This window comes from Oryctolagus cuniculus, chromosome 4, assembly GCF_964237555.1.
Source record: "Oryctolagus cuniculus chromosome 4, mOryCun1.1, whole genome shotgun sequence".
In the NCBI taxonomy this organism is placed as follows: Eukaryota; Metazoa; Chordata; class Mammalia; order Lagomorpha; family Leporidae; genus Oryctolagus; species Oryctolagus cuniculus.
The window spans coordinates 68,494,782-68,522,479 of NC_091435.1; the positions used below are offsets into that span (position 1 = coordinate 68,494,782).

Sequence of the window (27,698 nt, forward strand, 5' to 3'; positions counted from 1 at the left end):
AAAAACTGTTAGATACACTGTATGAATTCAGTAGCTTTGCATGATATAAGATCAACACATAAAAATCAATGGTATTTCTATATACTAATGGTATGAAAAGGAAATTAAGAAAGTGATTTCATTTATTTTTTTTATTTTTTTAAAACTTTTATTTAGTAAATATAATTTCCAAAGTACAGTTTATGGATTACAATGGCTTCCCCCCCCCCCGTAACTTCCCACCCATCCACAACCCTCCCATTTCCCGCTCCCTCTCCCATTCCATTCACATCAAGATTCATTTTCAATTATCTTTATATACAGAAGATCAATTTAGTATATATTAAGTTTGCCCCCACATGGAACAAAATTGCCAAATACTGTTTGAGCACTAGTCGTATCATTAATTCACATTGAACTACACATTAAGGACAGAGATCCTACATGGGGAGTAAGTGCACAGTGACTCCTATTGTTGACTTAACAAATTGACACTCTTGTTTAAGGCATCAGCAATCTCCTCAGGCTCAAGTAATGAGTTGCCAAGGCCATGGAAGCCCCCTGAGCTCGCTGACTTTGATCTTATTTCTACAAGGCCATAGTCAAAGTGGAAGTTCTCTCCTCCCTTCAGAGAAAGGTACCTCCTTCTTTGATGGCCCATTCTTTCCACTGGGATATCACTCACAGAGATCTTTCTTTTAGGTCCTTTTTTTTTTGCCAGAGTGTCTTGGCTTTCCATGCCTAAACTACTCTCATGGGCTCTTCAGCCAAATCCAAATGCCTCAAGGGCTGATTCCGAGGCCAGAGTGCTGTTTAGGACATCTGCCATTCTATGAGTCTGCTGTGTATCCCACTTCCCATGTTGGATTGGTCTCTCCCTTTTTAATTCTATCAGTTAGTATTAGCATACACTAGTCTTCTTTATGGGATCCCTTTGACTCTTAGACCTATCATTATGGTTTATTGTGGCCTGAAATTGATCACTTGGACTAGTGAGGTGGCATTGGTACATGCAACCTTGATGGGATTGTATTGGAATCCCCGGCACATTTCTAAGTCCACCAAGAAGCAAGAAGCTTCAGCATGTCCCAAATTGTACATCCCCTCCCTCTCTTATTCCCACTCTTATATTTAACAGAGATCACTTTTCAGTTAACTTTAAACACCTAAGAATAATTGTGTGTTAATTAGATAGCTCAACCAATGGTGTTAAGTAGAACAAACAAAAATACTAAAAGGGATATAGTATTAAATTGTACATCAACAGTGATGATAAGGGCTGATCAAGTAATTGTTTCTCATAGTGTCCATTTCACTTCAACAGGTTTCCTTTTTGATGCTCAGTTGTCACCAATCAGGGCGAACATACAGTATTTGTCCCTCTGGGTTTGGCTTAGTTCACTCGGCATGATGTTTTCCAAATTCCTCCATCTTGTTGCAAATGACCAGATTTCATTGTTTTTGACTGCTGTATAGTATTCCATAGAGTACCTGTCCCATAATTTCTTTATCCAGTCTACTGTTGATGGGCATTTGGGTTGGTTCCAGGTCTTAGCTATTGTGAATTCAGCTGCAATAAACATTAATGTGCAGACACTTTTGTGTTTGCCAATTTAATTTCCTTTGAGTAAATTCCAAGGAGTGGTATGGCTGGGTTGAATGGTAGGGTTATATTCAGATTTCTGAGGAATCTCCAGACTGACTTCCATAGTGGCTTAACCAGTTTGCATTCCCACCAACAGTGGGTTAGTGTGCCTTTTTCCCCACATCCTCGCCAGCATCTATTGTTGGTAGATTTCTGCATGTGAGCCATTCTAACCGGGGTGAGGTGAAACCTCATTGTGGTTTTGATTTACATTTCCCTGATTGCTAGTGATCTTGAACATGTTTTCATGTGTCTGTTGGCCATTTGGATTTCCTCTTTTGAAAAATGTCTATTGAGGTCCTTGGCCCATCTTTTAAGTGGGTTGTTGGTTTTGTTTTTGTGGAGTTTCTTGATCTCTTTGTAGATTCTGGTTATTAACCCTTTATCTGTTGCATAGTTTGCAAATATTTTTTCCCATTCTGTCGGTTGCCTCTTCACTTCCCTGACTGTTTCTTTTGAAGTACAAAAACTTCTCAATTTGATGCAATCCCAAATGTTAATTTTGGCTTTGACTGCCTGTGCTTCTGGGGTCTTTTCCAAGACGTTTTTGCCGGTGCCAATATTTTGAAGGGTTTCTCCAATGTTCTCTAATAATTTGATGGTATCGGGTCATAGATTTAGGTCTATAATCCACGTTGAGTGGATTTTTGTGTAAGGTATAAGGTAGGGGTCTTGCTTCATGCTTCTGCACGTGGAAATCCAGTTTTCCCAGCGCCATTTATTGAATACACTGTCCTTACTCCAGGGATTGGTTTTGGATCCTTGATCAAATATAAGTTGGCTGTAGAAGTTTGGATTGATTTCTGGTGTTTCTATTCTGTTCCATCGGTTTATCCATCTGTTTCTGTACCAGTACCATGCTGTTTTGATTACAACTGCCCTGTAGTATGTCCTGAAATCTGGTATTGTGATGCCTCCGGCTTTGTTTTTGTTGTACAAGATTGCTTTATCTATTCGAGGTCTCCTGTTTCTCCATATGAATTTCAGCATCACTTTTTCCAGATCTGAGAAGAATGTCTTTGGTATTTTGATTAGTATCACATTGAATCTATAAATTGCTTTTGGGAGAATGGGCATTTTGATGATATTGATTCTTCCAATCCATGAGCATGGAAGATTTTTTCCATTTTTTGGTATCCTCTTCTATTTCTTTCTTTAAGGTTTTGTAATTTTCATTGTAGAGATCTTTAACGTCCTTGGTTAAGTTTATTCCAAGGTATTTGATTGTTTTTGTAGCTATTGTGAATGGGATTGATCCTAGAAGTTCTTCCTCAGCCATGGCATTGTCTGTGTATACAAAGGCTGTTGATTTTTGTGCATTGATTTTATACCCTGCTACTTTGCCAAAATCTTCTATGAGTTCCAATAGTCTCTTAGTAGAGTTCTTTGGGTCCCCTAAATAAAGAATCATATCATCTGCAAAGAGGGATAGTTTGAGTTCTTCCTTCCCAATTTGTATCCCTTTAATTTCTTTTTCTTTCCTAATAGCTCTGGCTAGAACTTCGAGAACTATATTGAATAGCAGTGGTGAGAGTGGACATCCCTGTCTGGTACCAGATCTCAGTGGAAATGCTTCCAACTTTTCCCCATTCAATAGGATGTTGACTGTGGGTTTTTCATAGATTGCTTTGATTGTATTGAGGAATGTTCCTTCCAAACCCAGTTTGCCTAGAGTTTTCATCATGAACGGGTGTTGTATTTTATCAAATGCTTTCTCGGCATCTATTGAGATAATCATATGGTTTTTCTTCTGCAGTTTGTTAATGTGGTGTATCACATTGATTGTCTTGCGCACACTAAACCATCCCTGCATACCAGGGATAAATCCCACTTGGTCTGGGTGGATGATCTTTCTGATGTGTTGTCTGAGAGTAATCTGACGTTTCTCTCTTGCACATTTTAGGATCTTTTCTTTATGTTTCACTGTGGAGAGTTTAATTACAACGTGTCGTGGTGAGGCTCTCTTTTGGTCGTGTTTATTAGGGGTTCTGTGAGCTTCCTGTACTAGGATGTCTCTGTCCTTCTCCAAACCTGGGAAATTTTCTGCTAATATCTCACTAAAAAGGCCTTCTAATCCTTTCTCTCTCTCCATGCCTTCAGGAACTCCTAGAACTCGAATGTTGGGTTTTTTAATAATATCCTGAAGATTCCTGACAATATGTTTTAGATTTCTAATTTCCTCTTCTTTTCTTTGGTCTGACTGTATCCTTTCCTGTTCTCTGTCTTCTAAGTCCGATATTCTCTCTTCTGCTTCACCCATTCTGTTTGTAAGGCTCTCTATTGTGTTTTTCATTTGATCTATTGAATTCTTCACTTCATTATGATTTCTCGTCACTATCACAGTTTCCTGTTGTACTAATTGTTTCGTTTCATTTTGATTCCTCCTTAATATTTCATTTTCACGAGAGAGATTTTCTACCTTGTCCATTAAGGATTTCTGTAGTTCAAGAATTTGTTTTTGAGAACTTCTTAATGTTCTTATCAATTTTTGAGATCTACTTCTTGCATTTCTTCTATGTCATCATCTTCATAATCTTGAATTGGGGTGTCTTTTTCATTTGGGGGTGTCATGGTGACTTCCTTGTTTCTATTATCTCGGTTTTTGCGTTTGTTATTTGGCATATTGGAGATATTTGGTTTCTTCACTGTGGTGCTTTTTCTTGTTATCCTATGACTCTAGATTAAGTGGACTGTCTGTTTTTGATGGAGCCTTAGAGGCTTGAGATGGGTGTGGCCTGAGAGCCCTGTTTGGTGTGCCAAAGGTGACACTCCCAGGTTAGGCGTGATAGATCTCTCTCTCTCTCTTTCTTTCTTTTTTTGATTCAAAAGGGAAGTAATTCCACACAGCTGAACGAAGTTGGAGGTAGTTAGCAGGCAAATGATATACCCACAGGAGCCAGAGATTGGAAGCTCTTTCCCAAGGACCACACAGGGAATCTGTTCGGCCCTCGGAGTGGGCTCAAATTCTCCTTCAGTCTCCCACTGGGTTGCCAAAGTTACGGAATTGTAGCGTCTCTGGAGAGTACTCACGTGAATTCTGTGAGTTCTCTCCCCCACCGTCTCTTTTTTCACAGTCTCAGTTCAGTAGCACCACAAATTTACTAGGTCCTAATCTCCTGTTAATTCGCCCCGCCCAGAGTCAGGTTTTTCTGCTAGGCTCAGGGCCGGTGCAGACCTGAGGTTGCTCTGCTTATGACGTATGTCCAAGATGGCGCCTGCTCTTTGTCTTGTTCGCCCTTGAGAGGTGAGCAGAGAGAGAGAAACCCGTGTCCATACCAGTCACCTTTTTTTTCTCTCTCTCTCTCTCTTCCAGTTAGCCTGGTGAACTTCCCCCCCCCCAGGGGTCGTTCCCTCTAGTTTCCTCTCTCCGCTTGCCTGCCGGTGTCTCGGGCTATTGAGGTTCGGCTCACCTCACGTTCCAGCACTGGTGTGTTGAGTCTGCCGCTGGTGTCCCAAACTGTGGGCTCCCACGCTCTCCACACAGGTCCACTGTGAATCACGCGTTCCAGAAGAGTTTCTTCTGCTGTTTCCTCCCCTACTCTTCCTTGAACCTGCAGTATCTCCACTGTTATTAAACTGTCTCTCCCCGGACTATCAGTGTGCTCCCTTCCTATTCCGCCATCTTGCCTCCTCCCCCCAGAATTTCTCTTAACGTAAAGTTGTACTTCACATGGCTCTTCCCCTAAAAGATGAGAACAACATTAAATCAAAACTGTTCTTCTGAAAGAACCACATATGAAGGTTCTTCAAAAAGTTCATTGAAATGTGTTATAAAAAAAAAAAAAACTACATGGATTTCAAAGAATTGGGCACCAAATTGAATTTATCTATTAATTCCATGCTTCCAAGAACATTTTGACATCCCTTCATAGACAGCAATTCAAAAGTTTCTGCCAGAACTATAAATGTCCTATTAGAGATGCCACCTGCCTTCACTTGGCCAGCTCTCCTCCCAGGCCAGCTGGGTAATGGAAGTCAACAGAGTGCCTTTCCTAGGGAGGCTCACACCTGAAGAGCTAGGTCTGGACCTCACGTATACCTGGCCAGACCTAAGCCCACTAGATTATTATCAGGCCCCTCTGTCAGTTTCTATTTGCCTCTCAATGGGAAAACTTCCTCGTGTTTCACATAGCACCTTTCTTACATCCTCTGATGACTCTGTCCTTTGTTTTAGATCCTGTGAATTTAAACTATTTTCTCCAGTGAACTACTAGGTGGCCATGCACATGAAACCTGGGGTAGAAGCAGTTTTTGCAAGCTGGCTGCCAGCTCCTGCTGAGAAGCCATCTTCTGGCACCCTATCTTGACTGCCCTGCACAACAATGCCCCTTTTCAGGATGAAGCAGCCAGGGTGATCATCGCTTCTGGGGGAGAGAATGAGATGAGCCAGATGGGTTTATAGACAGTCAGGGTGGGCCCAGTGGAATTTGGGATGTAGAGTGCTTGCTTCCCCCCAAAAGGTTATATTTAGCAAGATTAAAATGGACACCGTCCTTCCTTAGGAATCTCCAGATTCACCATGAGAATAACAAGCTGACATAGCTTATTGTGAAAAGAAGTTACCTATCCCACCCTCTGGATGGCTTTTTTGTTTTATAAAGAGCAAGCAGACAGGATAAAGGACTGTAAATCAGGTCTTTTCTTGGGTCTGTCTCCATCTTACATTGATTGGCAGTTTCTTCCCCAAGATTGTGCTTAAAAACCTCATTACCACCAGCCCTTCAGGTTTTTTCCTCCTTTTTCCTCTCTTGGAAGCCTCCATCCATTCCACTCTGGCTGGAAGTCTCTGACTAATAAATCAATCTTGCTTTTAAATCTCAAAAAAAAAAAAAGTTTCTGCCAAAGATTTCTGAGGAACTTTTCCTAGATAGCATTTTCTGGTAGTTAACCCTCACGAGTTGTGGGTCCAATTCCTACTAGACAACTAATAACCATTTGTTTAAAAAAAATGAAATAGATCATTTAATTGGCACAATAAACATGTTGTTATAAAAAAACCGTTTTACGATGATAAAACTGAGGTAGAAAAAAACTTGAGTAAAATATCATGTTAATAATGACAAGAATTAAGATTTAAATTCAGGGGCAGGTGTTGTGGTACAGCAGGTTACAATACTTGGAATACCAGCATCCCATTTCAGAGTTCCTGGTTCAAGGCCCGGTTGCTCCACACTTCATATCAAACTTCCTGCTAATATGCCTGGGAAGCACCAAATGATGGCCCAAGTAGTTGGGTTCCTGCCATCCAACTGGGAGACCTGGATGGAATTTCTGGCTCCTGACTTCAGCTTGGCCTAGCCCTAGCTTTTACGGGCATTTGGGGAGTGAACACAGACATGGACAGACATGGAAGATTCTCTCTCTCTCTCTCTGTCCCTTCATCATCATTCCTTCTCCCCATTTCTATAACTCTGCTTTTAAAATAAATAAATAAATCTTTTTTTAAAAAAGAAGAAGTTAAACTTATATGGAAGTTTACTGTTGTATAATTTATTCAACATTACTCTGTATTGCTTCTTGAGCTATAATTACACTGTTTTCATATTTTCAACCAGGTTTCATGTATTTCATTAAGTGAGAAAGAGAAATTTTTGTGAACAAACACTTCCCTAGGATACTTAGCATTAGGAATTTTCTTTCCTTATGTTTTAAGGCTTTAATGATACTTTGCAATTTTTCTCATGATTTTTTTCTATGTAGGAGTCATGCAACTCATGATAACCAAATGAAGATAGATTGTTCTGAAATAAACTGAGAATCTTGCTTCTCCAAGTGGGAAGAAGAGCAGTGATCCACCTATTTTGAGAAATTCTATATACCAGCCCAACATACTAGAAACATGCCTACCTTTCTGGGGGCCAGAGAAAGTAGAGAACAGAGCTTTTTCCTGGAAATAAATTTTTCTATTACCTTTGTGAACCTCTAGTTAGTGTCATGTGTATATAAAATCTAGGGCAGAATAAATTTTTAACTTTTTAATGTCATTAGACATGTCTTCATAAATTTATTATGAAAATATTTAGCTTGTAATCTCAATATCTTAAAAATAGCTGAGAACCAATACACACAAAAAAGCAGATCTTGTCTAAAGAGATAACATACATATTACAAGATCCAAAATTTACCTCATTTTATGCATAATTCTTATCACTAACATTTTAGTCCAGAGGACATAATTGTACTATATCATAGAGTAATAATTATGTTCATAATAATAAGATTAATGTCACCAGTAAGCTTTAAATTATGTTTAATTTCATACATTTTTAACTCAATAAGTGTGCAACCTATTTTATATAGAATTTCATCTTTATTTAAAAAATAAATAATTTTAAATTTAAAAATTTAAAAAATAAGTAACTTTAAAAAATGTGGAGGGATATGTGTTTGGCCTAGGTATTCAGCAGCCAGTTGGGGCCCCTACATTCCACACTGGAGTGCCTGGGTTGGAGTTCCGGCTTCATTACCAATGATTCCAGCTTTCTGCTAATGTGCACCCTGGGAGGCAGAACGTTATGGCTCAAGTTTGGTCCTTGCCACCCATGTGGGAGACCTGGATTGTTTCTCCAGCTCCTGTCTTTGGCCCCCACCTAGTTGTGGCTGTTGTAGCCATTTAGAGGGTGAACCAGTGGTTGGGAATCCATTCCTCTCACTCTCTGTATCTCTCAAATATGTAAGTAAATAAATGATTTAAAAATTTTAAAACGTGTTTTGGCCTCAAAAGGGGCAAACTTCAATTACTTAAAATGTATATTTATGTGGAACTATTTGTTCTTTGATAACTGCTGAACTATATTTTCCCTTTTAAATTCCATGCACAAAAGGAGCATAAGAAAGGGCATGTATTTACAATAGCCATTAACATCACGCACAAGTGATATATGTACAGTGTGAATAAAAGTCACAGAATATTCTACCCTGGATCTGGCTCGTCAAGCTGTTAAAATAAAATAACCAAAATAGGCAAGGATTTCTTTTAGTTAAATACTTTATGCTGATTTTTTAAATTTTTCCAGTAAATATTAAGGCTAGACACATAGTCTTAAAAGTGTTTTCATTTTCAGTTATTTTTTCTCCCACCATTTTAGTTCTCTTGAACTTTCTAGGCTTCAAAATACTATTTTTCTCAGCAATGCATCGAATGCATCTCCATTCATTAGTTTTTCTCACTTGTCTTCAAGCTTTCTTCCGAATAGATTCAAAATATCACAGCTGAGATTAGAGTTGGAATTCTTGCAAAAATGAAAAAGCTAAGGGCCTTGCCTATTCACACAGTCAGATCTTGAACCAGTAGACCATATTTTACATACCTCTCTACCTAAAATAATGTACCAATTTATTTCTTTACCCTGACCAGCATGAATACTCTTGTTTTTAGTTATTTCCCAACACCTAGAAAACATTCAATATGATATCTGCTCATATCTCATCAACCACTGCTCAGAATATTTGAAATTTGATTGCATTTCCAGGAATCAGATGGAGACAAGGGACCTGCTGAGAACTTTTAGAATTCTGAATATTTATTTAGAACTGCTTTGAGATCTCAAACAAGTTCACTTTCAGACTTCTTAATTTCAGTTGCTTCCAAAAATTCGGAATAAAAATGAAACCAAACTAACAGGTAAGTTATGGGATGAGGTTTTCAAAAAATTGAAGAGAAAGGGTAAGATCATTTACCAAAGGAAGTGCCTAACAATACAATGCCTGGATGTGGTTAGACTTAACGACATGAAAGCAAGGAGGCCCAAAGCAGAAAGGGCAAGTGAAACCTTCGTTTTCCAAAGTCGTTCCTCTCTCTAAAGTTGACACCTCTCAGCCTCCTGACTTCCCTTTTCATTTTCTTGTGGAGTCTACAATTCTGCTAGAACCGTGAAAAACAAGATGCATAGGCAAAGACCAATTGCCCTCAATGATCTTAACCCACATTAACCATCAATGAGGCCAATTTTCTGAAATAAACTTATATCTACCACTCCTTCTCTAAGTTTGCCTGAGCTGAAAGCAAAGTTCAGAGGGATCTTGCAGGCTAGTTGTTAGGGACCATAGAAATAAATCAGACATGATGCTTGCCTTTGTGGGACTTGCCTTCTAATGAGAAATAAAGATGCATGACAAATGGGAGAATGAGATAACTTTTTAATAAAGCACAAAGCACTGTAAATGGGTGTGCAGAAGACTGTCAACCGGGGCATTTGGGGCAAAGCTTCTTGGAAAAGTTGTGTTTGAGATGAACCTGAGTGAATGAATAGCCCTTTCACAATCAGAATAGACTTATTAGGACCAAGAACGTGGAAAGGCGAATGAGAAAATACAATGCTTCATTGTAGGGTAGTAATTATAAAGGGCATAAAAATGAGAATATTCATTTGACCAGGGCTGTTTCAAATGCTAACACATTGTGCAAACTTGAGATAGCCACCCAACCTCACAGGCCCCCAGTTTCTTCAAATTAAGATAAAGGATTAAGCCACAAAAATATGAAAGTTCTTTCTCAGCACCCCTTCAACACACAAACCCACACTTCAGTTCTCTCAATGTGTGACTAACACTCTAAAACCGTTTCTACTCTGTAGTTTCTATTTTTATTACAATGTGTTTTCCTTCCATTTAGACAGAGGGCTGTCACCTGAGGCCAGTGACATACTTCCATTTAGACAGAGGGCTGTCACCTGAGGCCAGATCCAGCATTTTGTGGCCATATGAATTGAATGAGTGCACAAAGCTGGTTAGAGTTGGAGAAAAGAACCAGCTCTTCGTCCTGATCCTATCACTGCTATGCAGTGAGATTATGCAGACATCACTATGGCTTCTGGATCTCCTTATGAGCAGTATGAGGATCAAAATCACATGGGGAGATGCAAGAATTTTACTCACATGGAGGAGTGAATAGATGATGAATGCTTGGAACCAGGCATAAAAATCATCTAGAGTGTTCCTTTTATGCACAAGCAAGGCCATACACTTTCTGTCTCTCAGAGAGTGTTAGTGATATTCGTAGTGCAAGAACGCTCTACTGAGCCGAATGGTATTATTCTAATTTTCCATCGCTTCCTTTCTACTTCTGAATTACGCATATGCACATTATGATACCCAAGATGCACAAACTGTCTAAAAGGCTGTGTCTTATCAAACAACCATTTTCAGAAGAGGGATGACAATCACAGTCACTTTTGGCTGTGACTTAGCTACCCCTTATCAGTTAATTTTGTTCCTGTTCTTATTGTTCCTGCTGTTTTTCTCAAGCTTTCCTAACTGATAATAGGGACTTTGCAGTGGTAAAATAATTAAAATAAATATATGCAGTTAAAGGATGAGAACTTTTACCACTTCCAGGCTCTTATATGATGAAATACCCCCTTTAAATCACTGTAGATCTAAGAAGCCTCCCATTTTTAAATACCTATGTAAACCACTTCTGTATTATTATTACATGTATGTGTGTGTGTGTCTGTGTGTGTATTTATATACATACATATATATATTCCATGATCAGTTGATAGCAACATATTTGCGGTACAGAGTGTATAATTTTGAATAATCCCTTCCTCTAAATGGAAATATGTTTTCTGAATCATGAAATCATGAATATCATGAAGTGAAACCAACAATGAAATGGCCAGAAAAGAGTAAATATAGACAGTAAATATTTTCCTGCAGGGAACATCATATGTAAAACAACTGTAAAAATAACCTTAGAATACAAAAAAAAAACGCATAACCATTTATACAATAATTGTTGTATCTTCCTAAAAGCATGAACGTTGATCCTTAGTTATGGTCTGGTATAGTAGCATATACAAATAATTGTCCAGTAATAAGTGAATTTTGTTGAAACTAAAATTCTGCAAAGACAACTACTAAATTATGCATTAAAATGTCATTTTCTTGATTCATTTAGTTTTAAAATAATTTAAACAGAAGAATACATTTCAATTGTAAAGATATTTGTCAGCAAAACATTGCATGTATGAGCTAAAGTAACAAAACAAAAAATATTATATGTCAGAATGTGTACACCATTTCACCGTTTTCTTTCTTTATTCTTTTAATTAATTATTTATGAGAGAGAGAGAGAGAACAAGAGAGCTCAAACAAGCGAGCTCCTATCTTCTGGTTTACTCTCCAAATGCCCGTTACTCTGCTGAGGCAGAAAGTCAACCTAGGCAGTGAGTCAACCACGTGAGCCATCACCTGTTCCCTTGCCCCCACCCTAGAGTCTGCATTAGAAGGAAGTTGGAGTCAAGAGCAAGAGCTGGGTATTGAACTTAGGCACTAGAATATGGAACATGGGTATCTGAATTGGTAGGTCAAATGATTATCCCTGTGTCACTGTTTTAATTTTTAACAGAAATGAAAATTCAATATGTTGCACATAATGACAGAAATGAAAAAGTCTCTGACTCCACAATCTCTGTTGTATTACTGTTTATTTAAGATCAATATGTGAAAGGCAGGGACATGTAGTGTCACAGAGATTGGGAATATAAACTGCCTGAAGCAAACAAGTGATTCTAAATATGTTGAATTTGTTCTCAAAATGAACACAAGTAACATGGTGAATTCTGTAACTGGGGAGTTGTCTGAGTTAACCTGCAAGTAGAATGCAGTGTTTATTGAAGGACAAATACTTCAGATGTGCTGATTTGAAGTGTACCTATGTATTACTAAAACTCACCAGTAATCATAATAATTACATAGAACTTAGACCAAAAATATTTGAGGGGAGTAGGTTTCCCTTTAGCATTGTTCAGAATTGCTAGTACATGGTGACAATTAAAAGTAGACCAACTTTTAGTTGTCGGTAAATTCAGTATAGACAATGTACTCCATTATCACCCACACCCAGGAGTGTGCTAATCCCATTAGCCAGGACAATTTAGTAATGAGACCATTTCTAGTGAAAAGAAAGGGAGAAAGATGCTTTCATGGCTATTTAACTTTGCCATTAGATTTTTATCTGATTATCTTGGTCATGATAGAATTGTTTTTAAATATTTATTTATTTATTATTTGAAAGACGGAGTTATAGAGGCAGAGAAAGTTCTTCATCTGCTGGTTCACTCCCCAGATGACTGCAATGGCTGGAGCTGTGCCAATCCAAAGCCAGGAACCAGGAGCTTCCTCCAGGTCACCCACGTGGGTACAGGGGCCCAAACACTTGGGCCATCTTCCACTGCCTTACCAGGCCATAGCAGAGAGCTGGATCAGAAGTGGAGCAGCAGGGTCTCCAACCGGTGCCCATATGGGATGCTGGCAGTGGCTTTACCCGCTATGCCACAGCACCAGCCCCAGCCCTCTGTCTCCTTATACAAAATAACCACACCCCCACTCCAGCAGCCAAGGTCATTCGACATTCCCTCCTCCTCATCCCCTAATGAATACCCTATGTTATTCTGCATGATACACATCACTCTACTAAAAATACATTTTTTTATGTATCTGCCTTCTATCTGGTCTACAACCTCCTTGATGGTATAGTCCCTATCTCTGCAGAAGGAGCTAGCCTTATAAAGCATGAAGGTGAGAATCTAAAATGTGCCATAAGACTGGAAAGGAAGAAGTTGATGAAACAAATAATCTCCTGTCCATAGTTCTAACTGTTCCCATGGGCTAAGGTCAGTAGAACAAACACAGCTAACAGCAGGCTTGAAAGCTCTGAGATGAAGAATGTATGCATTACAGCCTACCATATATTGGATAAGTTATACTCATCAAAGAAAAATTAGACTCTAAAAGTATTCAGTGTGGGAAGGCCTGATTTGTGCCCACTCAGGGGTGATGTTCAACATTTAACAAGTAATACTCAAAGGTGTGGTCCAGAAACTTCTAGCTGATCAAATGTCATTCAATGTATAAATATCATCAGCAACTGAATAGGGTGGGTAATCTGTGAAAACTGTTAGCAATTTTTTAAAAAGAGGATTATGATTATGAAGTGTTTGTAAAAAAATATTATTTCTTATTTTAAATGCCTTGATTTTATCTATTATCATGAGGAAAATTCCAGCTGATTATTTTCATTATCCCGCCACTGAAAAATTCTTATACATCTATGGAAAGTTCAAAATAGTTGCATTTTTTTGAAGGACAAGAATAACAATAGTGAATGCAGGGTGCCTTAATTTGTGCTAAAACAGTGTTAGAAATAAACCTAGAAATGTAAACAATTTTTGAACTCAAATGATTATTAAATGTATATTATGAATATATGAATATTTTTCTGTACCATCAGTCAAAAAATTTTAAGCTTCTTTCAGAAGATATGATTATAGACAAATAGCAAACAAAAACTTTGGACGTATGCTAGGAAAGCCACAGAAGAGGAAGAAACAGAAGTCTTCACACTCAGGAGGGAAAAAGACTTCCAGAGAATGTTGATGGTATGTTCTGCCTTACAGTGGGCATAAGTGGTGGGAGGAGAGCAAGAGATGATCATTACCAAGGAAAGGAATAAGGATCCCATGAGGCAGTGACTTAAGCATAGCCAAGGAAAATCCACGCACAGCAACGACAGTCACACAATCACGCAGTGCAGATCTTGGGAGGAAAGCAACAGGGATACCTCGGAGGAATCACACTAAGCATCAGAAAACCTGAATGGCATACTTCCCATCATAGCTTAACTTAAATATAGTCACGGAATCAGAAATGTGGTGACATGAGATAAGGGTGTCGGAGTTCCACTTCATATAGAAACCAGAGATTTAATGTTTATTGCATAGTGTTGATTAAATTTATTATCTAATGGCAAATGAACCCAATTTATAACTCAGATATTCCCAAAAATGCAAAGAATACCTAGAGAATTTGAAATAAGAATGGCACACACAGGCGCGCAGGCACACACATACACATTAAAACTAGAGCTTCTATGTACAAGGTGACCACTGTTAGTTTAACAAAAGCTCTGTGACTTATACTCCAATACAATGAAAGCTGATTGAACCTGAGTCTCTACTGTAAAGTAAAATGCATTCATATACATCAATCTGACAAAGGTGTTTAACGTAACAGATCAAAGTCACTGAAATAGTGTCATAGTAGATTTAATATTTTCTTCTCCGTGGATATTCTCTTTGGACAGGTAGAGCCATCTCTTCCCTGAAAGCACACACACAGAGACACACAGCACACACACACGCCCACTCCCGGAATGTAAAATCCCCTTAGTAAAAACGGAACTTTAAAACATTAACTTCACACCAAGAACATACATGGTATGAATCTATATTTATTTCCATTTCTTAAGAAACAAAAACCAGGAAACAAGAAATTGAGAGAATTTTCATAATCTTCTCCTATCATGATTTCCTCTTAAAAACCCAGTTCTTCCACAAATGCACCTTCTTGTAATTGCATGTGAAACCTTTCTTTAGGTTTGGTTTCGTATGGTATCTGTTTAGCACACTTTGAAGCAATTTCATCTAGGGGTAGAATTTCTCTAGTGTGATATGACTATTTGGGGGGAAAATTTGAAGACTGTATCAATTTAATTCTACTGAGCAATTTGACTTTAAGCCACGTGTCTTTTGATTTTACGCAATTTGAAACAATTCTGAAATTGTTTTTTAAACAAGCTAGTCTAATATTTTCCATAGCTTTTTTTCTAACACTGAGTGAAGCTTACAAAGTGCTTGTGCCATTTCCTGTCCTCTAGATAATTAATAAGAGAAGCGAGGTGTTTGGAGGTCATCAGATCAGATAGCAGATAAATAGTTTGAGTCACATTTGGGAGAGTACTTCCAGAATCACAGCTCCTCACTCATTGCCTTGGTTCACAAGCATACCACACTTGGTATTAGCAACCAGCTGTAGAGCCATCCTGGCTCCATCCCGAAAGAAGGCAAACAGAAAGATGACTAACGTTTTTTGAGTTCTTTTTTGTGCTCGGCACTTTTAGGTATCACACAGATATTGTTTCATTTGGACCTCATAGTGAGGTCTGCTACTCTTTTTAACCTTACATTTTTTAAAGATTAATTTTTTTATTTGAAAGGTAGAGTGACAGAGAGGAGAGAGAAGAGAAAGGGAGGGAGAGAGACAGAAAAAAAAAAATCTCCCATCTGCTAGTTCACTCCTCAGATGGTGCAACAGCCAGGGCTGGGCCAAGCTAAAGGCAAGGGCCAAGAACTCCATTCAGGTCTCCCATGTGCTTGGTAGGGGACCAACTATCACTGTTACCTCCTAGGTGCCTTAGCAGGAAGCTGGATCAAAAGAGAAGTGTCAGGGCCGGTGCTGTGGCGCAGTGGGTTAAAGCCCTGGCCTGAAGCGCCGCCATCCCATATGGGCACCAGTTCTAGTCCCGGCTGCTCCTCTTCTGATCCAGCTCTCTGCTGTGGTCTGGGATAGCAGCAAAAGATGGCCCAAGTCTTTGGGCCCCTGCACCCACGTGGGATACCCGGAAGAAGCTCTTGGCTCCTGGCTTCGTATCGGCACAGCTCCGGCTGTTGTGGCCAATTGGGGAGTGAACCAGCAGATGGAAGACCTCTCTCTTTGTCTCTGCCTCTCTCTGTAACTCTTTCTTTCAAATAAATACAATAAATCTTTTTTTAAAAAAAAAAAAAAAAAGGAGAGAGAGAGATGTATCTAGAACTAGAGCTGGGACTTGTCCCAGGCACTTCTCTGTGGCTTGACAGCATTCCAAGTTCCAGCTTAATCCTCTTTATCACAATGTCTGTCCTTTATCTTTATTGTTAAGTTAAGGAAAATAAGAAAGAAAGGAAAATAAGACAGTGAAGATCACTAGCTGGTGGCAGGAAGAGTCAGGAGTAAGACTTGATCCCAGAGCTTGCCCTCACTCCAAAGATCTTACCCAGCAGGGTTGTGGTGAAAGTAAGTTAGAATATATTGGACAAGTTCTTAGCACTATGCTTGGTTCATAAGGAACAATAAATGCCAGATATGACATTTTGTATGTGATAACATGAATTTACAGAAGTGACACAGAAACTGAATAAGTCATTAAATCTGGAAATCCAGATCTTCCCCCAAGTGACAGTACTCAAAAAAAATTATTCCTACCTGCTTTCACAGGGATCAACAGCAGTGCATAATGACTGATATAGTTAGACAAATATAATAGAGATTGTAAAGGTGGCACATTCTATATATAGCTGTCCTTTCTTTATACAAAAGAGGAAATCCTACAGAATGTACTAACCAGCCAGGCTTGACTTGGTCAAAATTAGGAAGTAAAAAACTTTATCTTTGGTTATTTTTCCAAATTGCCTTGAGTTCATCTTCATTACATCTCTACCAGGTGACAAATGTCCCCTTGAAGTTCTACCTTTGTGGTCACTGCCTTTGCCTTCCCAGGCCAAAGGATTCACATGCATTGCACTTCTTAGAGCCTGTCCACTCTATGTGACAAAGACGAGTTCCTTCCTTTCTTTTATGTTTTGAAGGTTTATTTATTTGAAAAGCAGATCAACAGATAGAGGACTGGGAGACAGAGAGAGAGAGAGAGGATCTTCCATCTGCAGGCTCACTCCTCAAATGGCTGCAACAGCCAGTGCTGTGCCAGCCAAAGCCAGGAGCCCAGAACTCCATCATGGTTTCCCACATGGGTAGCAGTGACTTCAGGTCTTGGGAAACCTTCTTCTGCCTTCCCAGGTGAATTAGCAGGAAGCTGGGTCAGAAGCAGAGCAACCAGGTCTTGAACCAGTGCTCCCATAAAGGATTTATGACTTAACCTATTGTACCCAACACTAGTCCCAAGAATGAGTTTCTTGTGGCATGTTAGCTGACCCGTGTGTTATTATTTCTCTTGAATAAACTGATTTAAATATTGAAGCTAATTTAATGAGTCCAAAAGAGCAATCATCCTATTGACAATTTAGAATGGTTCTGGTTAGGGAAGACACTGCATGCCTGGTATGGATTGGCCCTATTCTTCAGAGACGCCAAGTCCTCCACGTTGGTCCCAGGGCCTTCATGAAGAGATAGGGTAGCAAAAGCACACAACATGACATGGAAGATGTGGACAGTGTGATCCTCTAGCACTTCATCATAAATTTCATGAGTTTTTCTAAAAACTGCCTTCCGTGGAAGGGTAGTTATTTGTGATAATCAGAATGAATTTGGGTTGTGTGTATGATTGGAAAGGCACAGGGAAAGTACATCTACGTGTCTGCCCCAGATATTTCCTCACATCTATAATACATTCTACTATAGAGATTACACAGAGACTCACTAGCATTTTCAAAGTCCCCAAGATATTTAATAATACCTATGTTGACAGAAACTTTTCCAATTGTCCTCTAATATTCATTCCTTATAACATCAAACAAAACAAGAATATAATCAGATGACTAAAATATAAATGACAAACTACTTTTGCAGACAACTTCTGGACGATGAGCTGTTGGTGATTTGTGTGAATTCCAGACTGTTCTCATAAGATGAACATGGCTAGCAAAGAGAAAGAAAAGAGTAGTTTGAGAGTTCTACCAGCTAGACCTGTGGTGTGGCCCCTCTAACACTCTCCTGGGCTGTGTCCAAAGTGAATCTAATTATACACGTTTAAATGTCAAATAATTTTTTTTTAATGCTTGTTTTTTTTTTTTAAGATTGATTGATTTATTTGAAAGGAACAGTTAGAGAGACAGTGATCTTCCATCCTCCAGTTCACTCCCCAAATGGCAGCAATGGCAGGAGCTGGGCTGATCCAAAGCCAGCAGCCAGGAGCTTCCTCCAGGTCTTTCATGTGGGTGCAGGGGACCAAGCACTTGGACCATTCTCCACTGCTTTTCCAGGCACATTAGCAAGGAGCTGGATTGGAAGCAGAGCAACCGGGACTCGAGCCAGTGCCCACATGGGATGCCAGCCCTGTAGGTGGCAGCTTTACCTGCTATGCCACAGTGCCAACCCCAGATGCCAACTATTCTAAAAATGACAACCCTGAATGTATGCACACAGACGTATGCACTCAAGCTTCTTCTTCCACAAAGATAAGCATGTAAGTCATGGTCCACAACCATGACGGCACTCTGGAAAGGTGCATAATATTGAACAAATTTTGAAGTCAAAGAATTGAAAATACTAGAAAGTGAAGCAAACTTCATATGATGCATCAGTTCACTGACATTATAACACTGAAATCACATAACTCTCAAACTGTTATTATCATATCTTGGAGAATGGGGGTGGTAGTAGATAATGATATGAAGAGTCTTTTTGGAAGACTTTTTTCAACCCTACATGAAAGATCATCTCTAAATACTACTTTTTTTTTTTTTTTTTTTTTTTTTTTTTTTTTTATTTTTGACAGGCAGAGTGGACAGTGAGAGAGAGAGACAGAGAGAGAAAGGTCTTCCTTTGCCGTTGGTTCACCCTCCAATGGCCGCCGCTGCAGCCGGCCCACCACGCTGATCCCATGGCAGGAGCCAGGATCCAGGTGCTTTTCCTGGTCTCCCATGGGGTGCAGGGCCCAAGCACCTGGGCCATCCTCCACTGCATTCCCTGGCCATAGCAGAGAGCTGGCCTGGAAGAGGGGCAACCGGGACAGAATCCGGCGCCCCGACCGGGACTAGAACCCGGTGTGCCGGCACCGCAAGGTGGAGGATTAGCCTATTGAGCCACGGCGCCGGCTTTCTAAATACTACTTTAAGGAAACTATTACACTAACTAAATTTTGGACTTCAAAAATTGAAAACATTAGCTAAACTTACACAGAAGTGTCAGTCTACCAGGTATTGTTCAGTGTTTTATAGAATTAATTCACTTAATTTACAACAACCTGATGAGGTCAACAGCATTTTTGTCCTACATTTTTTTAGAAGAAACTCTGAGAGCCAGAGAAGCTACAATCAACTAAGTAGTGAATGGCAAGCACGGGATCCTAACCCAGGCAGTCTGTCTCTAGGGTCCTTGATCTTACCTTAACGATGACACCACACTGCTTCTTCAAGGAACCAAGCTAACGTTTGATTTAATTTTAGAACTTGAATACAAATGCCTTTGAATATTTTGCTTTCAACGATTCTGAACTCTAAGTAAGGGTGAAACTGACAAGCAAATAATGGAAATTAAGTTGGAAAGTCCCAGTGAGGCAAGAAAACAGCTTTTGACTTCAACATGACAATAGAGGAAATTTTGACACTAGGACCAAGGAAACAAAAATAATTTAAGAGTTCCCCGGTGTTAGGAAGTCAGTTCAAGGCTGCAACCAGCACAGGGGCTATTCTATTCAGGCCTTCTTCCAGGAAATCCTGCATCTGCAGAATGCATTCCTAAATATTTAGATAACATTTGGCAGGTATTTTTGCGGTAACGGTACAGAGGCATTTGGTATTAAGACGGGACTCTGTCGCTTGCATTTCAGTATGTGCTCTTTTCAATAGAATCAGATAGATAAATCATTAAAAGTAAGCCTGACAGAGATATTGTGTTAGCCACTGCCAGAAACAGTATGGAGATTTCTTTAGAAGCTGGAAGTGGAACTGCCGTATGATCCAGAAATCTCATTACTGAACTCATTGTATCAAAGAAATACCTGCACCATTATGTTTATAGCAGCATTGCTAACAGTAGTCAAAATATGAAATCAACCAAGGTGTCCATCATTCGATGAATGGATAAAGAAAATGTATGTATATATATATGGAATATTGTTCAGCTATTAAAATGCATGAAATCCTGTCATTTGCAGCAAAATGGATGGAACTGGAGGACATCATGTTGAGCAAAATAAGCCAGACACAGAAAGACAAATATCACATTTTCTCCTTTAAATGTGGGAGTTAAAATTAAGAGAGAGAGAGAGAGAACCGAATCTGCAAACAGAATGTTGATTACTAAAGATTGGGAAGGATAAAAAATTTTTGGATCAAAAAATAGGAGGATCTGGATGTGGTTCATTAATTATGACAAAGATGCTAATATGAGAAACTAATAGGGGAAAAAAGAGACACCTTGCTACAAAACTTGAACTTCAAGGGATGATGGATGCAGAACAACATCTGTTCCAGTATGTCTGTTCTGATTCAAGGACATGCCCAGTTGGCGGTGGAGAAACCCAAGCTGTATAGGATGTGGAGTGTGGCATTTTTTAAGAGATTTTTTAAATTTTATTTGAAAGGCGGAGTTAGAGAAAGAGGAGGAAGAGACAGAGAAAAAGAAAGAATCTTCCATTCTCTGGTCACTTCCCAAATGGCCACAGTAGTTGGGGCTGGGCCAGTCACAAGCCAAGAGCCAGGGTGCAGAATCCCAAGTACTTGGGCCATCCTCTGCTGTTTTCCCAAGCACATTAGCAGGAAGCTGGATCAGAAATGGAGCAGCTGGATCTTAAACCAGCACGATTATGGGATGCTGGCATTGCAGGCAGAGGCTTAACATGCTATGCCACAACACTGGCCCTGGAGTGTGGTATTTTAAAGTGGATCCATAGATCATACCAACCACCACAACACACGGGAAAGAGGACACAGACAGGAATCAGAGGAGAGGTGGCCCAAGCCACCATATTTGTTAAAGAGCCAAACTGTTGATGTTCTTCCCTTACTGGACTGGATTAATTTTTATCACAATAACTAGTGATTAATCACAAATTTCCCAGTGCCTTTTTTTCTGGATCCTATGATGTGCCAAGCAGTGTACAACATTAACTGCAGGAGTCCTGCCTGCCTTCCTAAAGGTGACTTCCTTGGTTGATCCCTAACTGAACAATTATCCAGGGTCTCAGAGGTGGAATGGCCTCCATTTGCAGCCTTGTTCTTGCCAGCTCCATCTGCCCGTGAAGGGAAGGTGTTGACACTTTTATTACTTCATCAGGATGGAAGTATATATGGAAATTATATGCCAGACACCAAGGTGCAAGTAGCCCTCTAACTTTTTTTTTTTTTTTTTAGAACCACAAAAAGCAAGCAAGCATACTTTTATAAGAACTTAAACAGGAAGCTTGTAGAGAACGTTATAGTTTTTCCACCCTTATTATAGATGAAATCTCTCTCCTGGGAAGAAGCACATGGAGTTTCAGATTGCTTTGATGTGGGAGGCGAGGTAGGATTGGGGGTCTTTTAATAATGAGCTTTAATCACTTTTGAAAATGTGCTAGTGTAAAGAATCAGTAGTTAAGTAAACCAGAGGAAATCCCCAAGATATAAAGATTATAATTAACAATGCCAGAGCTGGCCCATCCAAAGCCAGAGGCCAGGATTTTCTTCTGGGTCTCACACTTAGGTGCAGGGGCCCAAGCATTTGGGTCATCTTCTATTGCTTTCCCAGGCCATAAAGGGAGCTGGATTGGAAGAGGAGCAGCTGGGACTAGAACCAGTGCTCATATGGGATGCTGGTGCTGCAGGCAGAGGTTTAGCCTACTGTGCCACAGCTCTGGCCCTTATTTATTTATTTTAACTTTAAAAATTCAACTATCATAGAGTTCTTAGTCAAACAATAAAAAGTTTCAGTCACAAGGAATAAGTTTTACTAATGTAGTGATATTTTGTACAGTATAATGACTATAATTAGTGTAAAATTGCTAAAAGAGAGGATTTTTAAATATTTTTGCCACAAAGAAATGATAGAGACATGTGGTAATAGATGTGTTCATTAACTTGATTTGATCATTCCACAATATATACATATATTGTAGCATCACATTGCACCCCATAAATATATACAATATTTGACAATTAAAATTTGATTAAAATTAAAGATTCTAAAAACTGAACTATTTTACATGAAAATGTTATAGCTTTCTTCTCATTTAATTAAATTGTGTGTAGGTTGCTTGGTGAAAGTAATATCAGCAGAAATGACATTAATATTTACCAAGCTTGTATTATGTGCACTTTGCCCATTAATGGGTACCTCAACAGCTTCATGGAATATGAAAATTTTTTTAAACTTTTATTTAATAAATATAAATTTCAAAAGTACAACTTTTGGATTATAGCAGTTTTTTCCCCCATAACCTCATTCCCACCTGCAAGCCACCCCATTTCCTACTCCCTCTCCCATCCCATTCTTCATTAAGATTAATTTTTATGAAATTAAAAGATAAATTTAGGGGCCAGCGTTGTGGCACACTGAGTTAAGTTGCTGCAGGCAAGACCCTGCTGCTGTTTCCTATCCAGCTTCCTGCTAATGTGCCTTGGAAAGCAGCAGAAGATGGTCTGAATACTTGGGCCCCTGCCACCCATTTTGGAGACCAGGATGGAGTTCCAGGCTCCTAGTTCCAGCCTCTTGCCCAGACCATTACAGCCACCTCGGGAGTGAATCAGCAGTTGAAAGGTGTCATTTTCTCTTTGCTCTTACTCCTTCTTTGTTACGTGGCATTTCTAATCAGTATAATAAAGTTTTTTTAAAAATATAAATTCATTTTGGTGCAAAACAACTGTAAATCCATGCATAAGCATACCTTTGCATTTACAGTCTTCACAAGAAACTCATATTTTAAGTACAACAATCATCTCTAATTTACCAATAAGGAAACCAAAGATAAGCAAGGATAAGAAACTTAACCAAGATTACACGCTAAGTAGTAGAGCCAGTAATGAATCCCATTCTAACACTCAGTGTACTTTTATAAACACTAAGTTCCAGGAACTGTAGTCTGACCCCATCCTCAATGTGGTATGGCACACGTTTCTTTTATTTCACAGGATGTTTACATACTTCAGTTTGGATGAATGTGTCTAATATTTGACCCCATTTGTAGCTATTTGATTGTAGGGTCTGATGGACGGTGGAAAATTCTGGCAACCATGTAAGCACCTGATTGACTTAATGCCAAATGCTTACAAACATAAAAATATGCGATGACTGAGGATATTTTTACTTTTGCATCTGGTTGTATGGTGCCCTGACATAGAGTCAAACTCCAAACTACACAGCTCTAGAATTGAATATGACATTGTGTAGACCCTCGGCGATCCTATTTTATTATTTAAAAGTACAGCATACAAAATATGGGGATAAAAAGAAAGGATTGTATTGAAATTAGAACTAAATGAGAACTCAAACTTCTGCCAGTCATTTGTAGGCATTAGTTCTTCATAACGTGGGGGTCCCTGTATCAACCAATCCAGGGAGTAAGTGACTTCACGATAAAAATGGAATTAATTACATTTTTTTTTTGCCTACATAAAATCTTTGCAGGAGTGCCTAAATGCCATCTACACAGAACTTGACCTGTTTTCGATGCTTAATTAACAACCAAGTAGGAAGGATTTTCTTCAATGAAACAGAAACATTAATGATTTGTTCTGTGCACTCCTACATTTCTCAGCCTTTCTCATTCAAACTTCTCAAGGCACACAGCTTGCTGACACAAGGGTTGAGCTTATTTGTTTTCACAGACACATAAAATTTTACATAATTATGGGGTACCATGTGATGATTTCATACATTCTGTAATGTACAAATCAGGGTAAACACATTTTCTCAAACATTCATCATTTCCTTGTGGTAAAAACATTCAAAATTACTGCTTCTAGGTTTTTTTTAAACATATATTTCATTTTAATTATCTACCCTACTTGGCAACAGAAGACCAAAACTTATTTCTCCTATATAACTATATCTTAATACCCACTGGCCAAGCTTTTACCACTCTCTCCTCCTACCCTCCCAGGAGTTTATTTAGGGACAATGTTGTTGGACAGTAACTATGGAGACAGTCAATAGTCCAGTTATCAATCTTTCCTACCCCATTAAATACTATAACAGTCCAATAAGCTCAGTTTGGAGAAAATAAGCTATTTGTTCACCATCACTATGACAGCCAGAGCATTTTTGCTAGTAGTAGTGATAAACTTGTATATAACTATTTTTAACATCTGCTTAGATCATTTTTCTTACCGTAAGTACTTGTTTTTAAAGAAAATTGCTCAAGCCATGGATACAGTGCCTACCACTTAGAAAGGTGCATAACTTCGTTTATGTTCTATAATGTTTTCATTGAACAAACATAATTCCTTGGTTTGAGGTACCATCACAAATTTGGCATAAACATCACAGCCTTCTAAGTTCAGCAGGGGAAAATGTTGCCCACAACAACCCCTAAGACATAAAACCAAGGATAATCTAAGGATGTCTTACCGCAAATACTCCAGATGCACAAATCTGGTATTAGGAAGATACCAATTCCAAGCATGGCAGGCGATGTCTTCATTTCCTCTGCATATTAGGGTTAAAAAAGCTGCTCAAGTCGAAGGTGTCCCTTCCTCTACTAGTTCTTCAGATTTGGATCGGGTGCCTACTCCAGCGGTATTTGTGAAATAAAATAAAAGAGAAGAGAGAGGAGACGGGAGGGGGCAGTAGGAAGAGCCTGAATTATTTTGTGAAACAGGTGAACAGAAACACTACGTGGGACTCTGTTCTGTGGTTTCTGCTTCTTCTTAAATATGCTGTTGACTTTCAAACACCCTAAACTGAAAAGTAGCTCAGTCCTTAACTTCTCCTTCCGCTCTACCACCCTTTCTTCCCACCTTGAGGTTTTTCTCAAAGCTCAGCGAAATGAACTTTCAAGCAATATAAATTGCTGCAATCTTTAAATAGAGATTTTAATCAAATCAAGGTCAGGAAATTTATGGTGAAAGTACCCATAGTGAATATACATTTTCTCCCTTTTCACAGCTGTGATTATGAAACTTCTCTTATGTAAACGACTTTAGATGTTTTCCCCCAAGCATTGTGTCGCAGTAAGATAAGAATGCTTATTGCCATTAAACCAGTGAAGACTTATCTGAAGCTATGGAGAAAATGAGTGGCAGGATGCACTTCCTCAACGATGAGGAAAAGATAGCGTCTTTAGTCTGCAGATAGCTATCAGTGGAACAAGATCATCATTAGTGTTGGTTACATGACCTCTCTAAATAATAAAGTTCTGAGCGAAATGTGAAGATTTAGCCTGAATGGCAATTAAAGGAAACCGCTATATTCAACACTCTTCATGCAGTTTCTTTCTGGATGAGGTAGAATAGAAACAGCAAAGGAAGACGTGGGAAAAGTTCGAGATCAGAGAGCTCAGTGTCACTGTGGAACTGTTTTCTCCAAGGCCACTTGTAACAATTAGCTTAGTTTATAATCAAAGAAGCTAATACAATTCATCTGCCAGTTAAGATTCCAAATGAAAGATCTAAATCTGTGGCATTTGTGGTCATTGACAGAAACTGATTTTGCAAGCCTGTCCCTCAGAGGCTAGCGACGGCCTTCCAAGACCAAGCTTCAAAAGTTTTCAGTATCTTAAGTTAAAAAGAAAAAAAAGAGTTACCATGTATTCATTTATTCAACTAGGCAAGGTACTATGATTGGAGATACAAAGATGAATGAGTTACTTTTCCTGATTTTAAAAGCTTAGTCATCCAGTGGCATAACTTTAATTGTTTTTAAGATTTTCTTATTTATTTGAAAGGCAGCATTACAGAGAGAGAGAGAGAGAGAGAGATTTATCTGCTGGTTCAGTCCCAAAATGGCAACAAGCAGGAACCAGGAGCTTCTTTCGGGTCTCCCACATGAGTACAGGGGTCCAAGCACTTGGGCCACTTTCCACTGCTTTCCCAGGTGCATTAGTAGGGAGCTGGATTGGAAGTGGAGCAACCAAAACTCCAGCCAGTGCCCATATGCGATGCAGGCGGCAGCCTAACCCGCTACACCACAATGCCAGCCCCCAACCTGTAGTTTTACTGCTTCAATCCTCACATATTTATCCACACATAATGTAATATGAAAACTAAGTCTCTTAGAACTTTAACATTGATTTCCTGGGGAATAGTTATGCAGCATTTACCCAACTTCTTGTGCTAGTTCTCAAGGTGGAATGCAACTTCCTGTGGCAGCTTAAACCAGGTGCACTGTCCCTGTAAAATGGCTCCAGAGGTCCAAAGTCATAAATCACAAGCCCAGGAGCTCAGTATGTTATCCCAGTGCAGAAAGAAGTCATTTTTACCCTATTTCTTAAAAAGATGTATTTATTAATTTATTTGAATGGCAGAGTTACAGAAAGAGAGAGAGAGACAGAGAGATCTTCTGTTCACTGTTTGATTTCCCAAATGGCTGCAATGACCAGGGATGAGCCAGGCCAAAGCCAGGAGCTTGGCACTCCATTTGAGTGTCCTGCATGGGTGACTGGGATCCAAGCACTTGGGCCATCTTCTGCTGTTTTCCCAGATTCATTAGCAGGGAGCTGGACTGGAAGTGAGCAGCTGGGACTAGAACTGGTACTCAAATGAAATGCTGGCATTGCAGGTAACAGCTTAACCCACTGCACAATAGTTCCAGCCCTTTTTTACTTATTTACTTACCTCTTTATTTATATTTTAAAGGATGAGAGAAAGAGAGAACTCCTGTATGATGGTTCACACCCAAGTGCCTGTGATGGGTGAGGCTGGGCTGAATTGAAGCAGGAGACAGGGACTCAATGGAGGTCTCTCACATGAATAGCAGGAACACAATTACCTGATCCATTATTGCTGCCTCCCAGAATCCACATTAGCAGGAATCTGGAATTGGAAGCAGAACTAGGAATTTAACTCAGGCAACCCAGGTTGCTGTAAGTATTCCATAAGAGACATAAACAGTATTGTATATGTCAACTTAACGAACATATCTGAGGTCACTATCACAGTGCCTGGCATAAAAGCAGAATCCTGATAAGTGTATTTTCCCTTTTTTCTTCCCACTCAGAGAGGAAATTTTAAAATTATTGTCTTGACTTTTAATATCTGGTTTTTAAAAAGTTCCATTTATTTATTTGAAAGGCAGAGTGAGAGAGAGGAAGAGAGGAACTTCCATCTTCTGGTTCAGTCCTCAAATGCTCACAATGGCCAGGGCTGGGCCAGGCTGAAGCCAGGAGCCAGAAATTCTATCTGGGTCTTAGATGTGGGTAGAAGGAACACAGGTACTTGGGCCATCATCTGCTGCCTTTGCACCTGTCATTGGCCCAGAGCCCCAGTTTCTGCATTCTGAAATTCATCACTACCTTTGTGCTAAAGCCATGCTTCTCAGACACGACAGAAATACCGAGACAGGCTCACTTCTGAGAGAGACAAGGATTCTCTGATGACTGACCTTGTTTTGAGTACTCTTTGATAGCCTTGCCAAAGTTTCATTAGAGTAGAAAGCAGTCTAG

General features: G+C 39.3%; 1 protein-coding gene across 3 annotated transcripts in view; it reads right to left on the minus strand.

Moving 5' to 3' along the window:
• BTLA (B and T lymphocyte associated) overlaps window positions 1-24,958 on the minus strand; it is a 47,681-nt gene extending 22,723 nt beyond the window's left edge. The window contains exon 1 of one of the 3 annotated variants that reach the window (XM_051819055.2): window positions 24,668-24,958. In XM_051819055.2, the coding sequence (XP_051675015.2) occupies window positions 24,668-24,740 (73 nt within the window). In that variant the 5' untranslated portion in view covers window positions 24,741-24,958. The remainder of the gene's footprint in view (window positions 1-24,667) is intronic. The other 2 variants (XM_051819056.2, XM_070072106.1) reach the window with 2 other exon arrangements.
• Window positions 24,959-27,698: the final 2,740 nt, after the last annotated feature.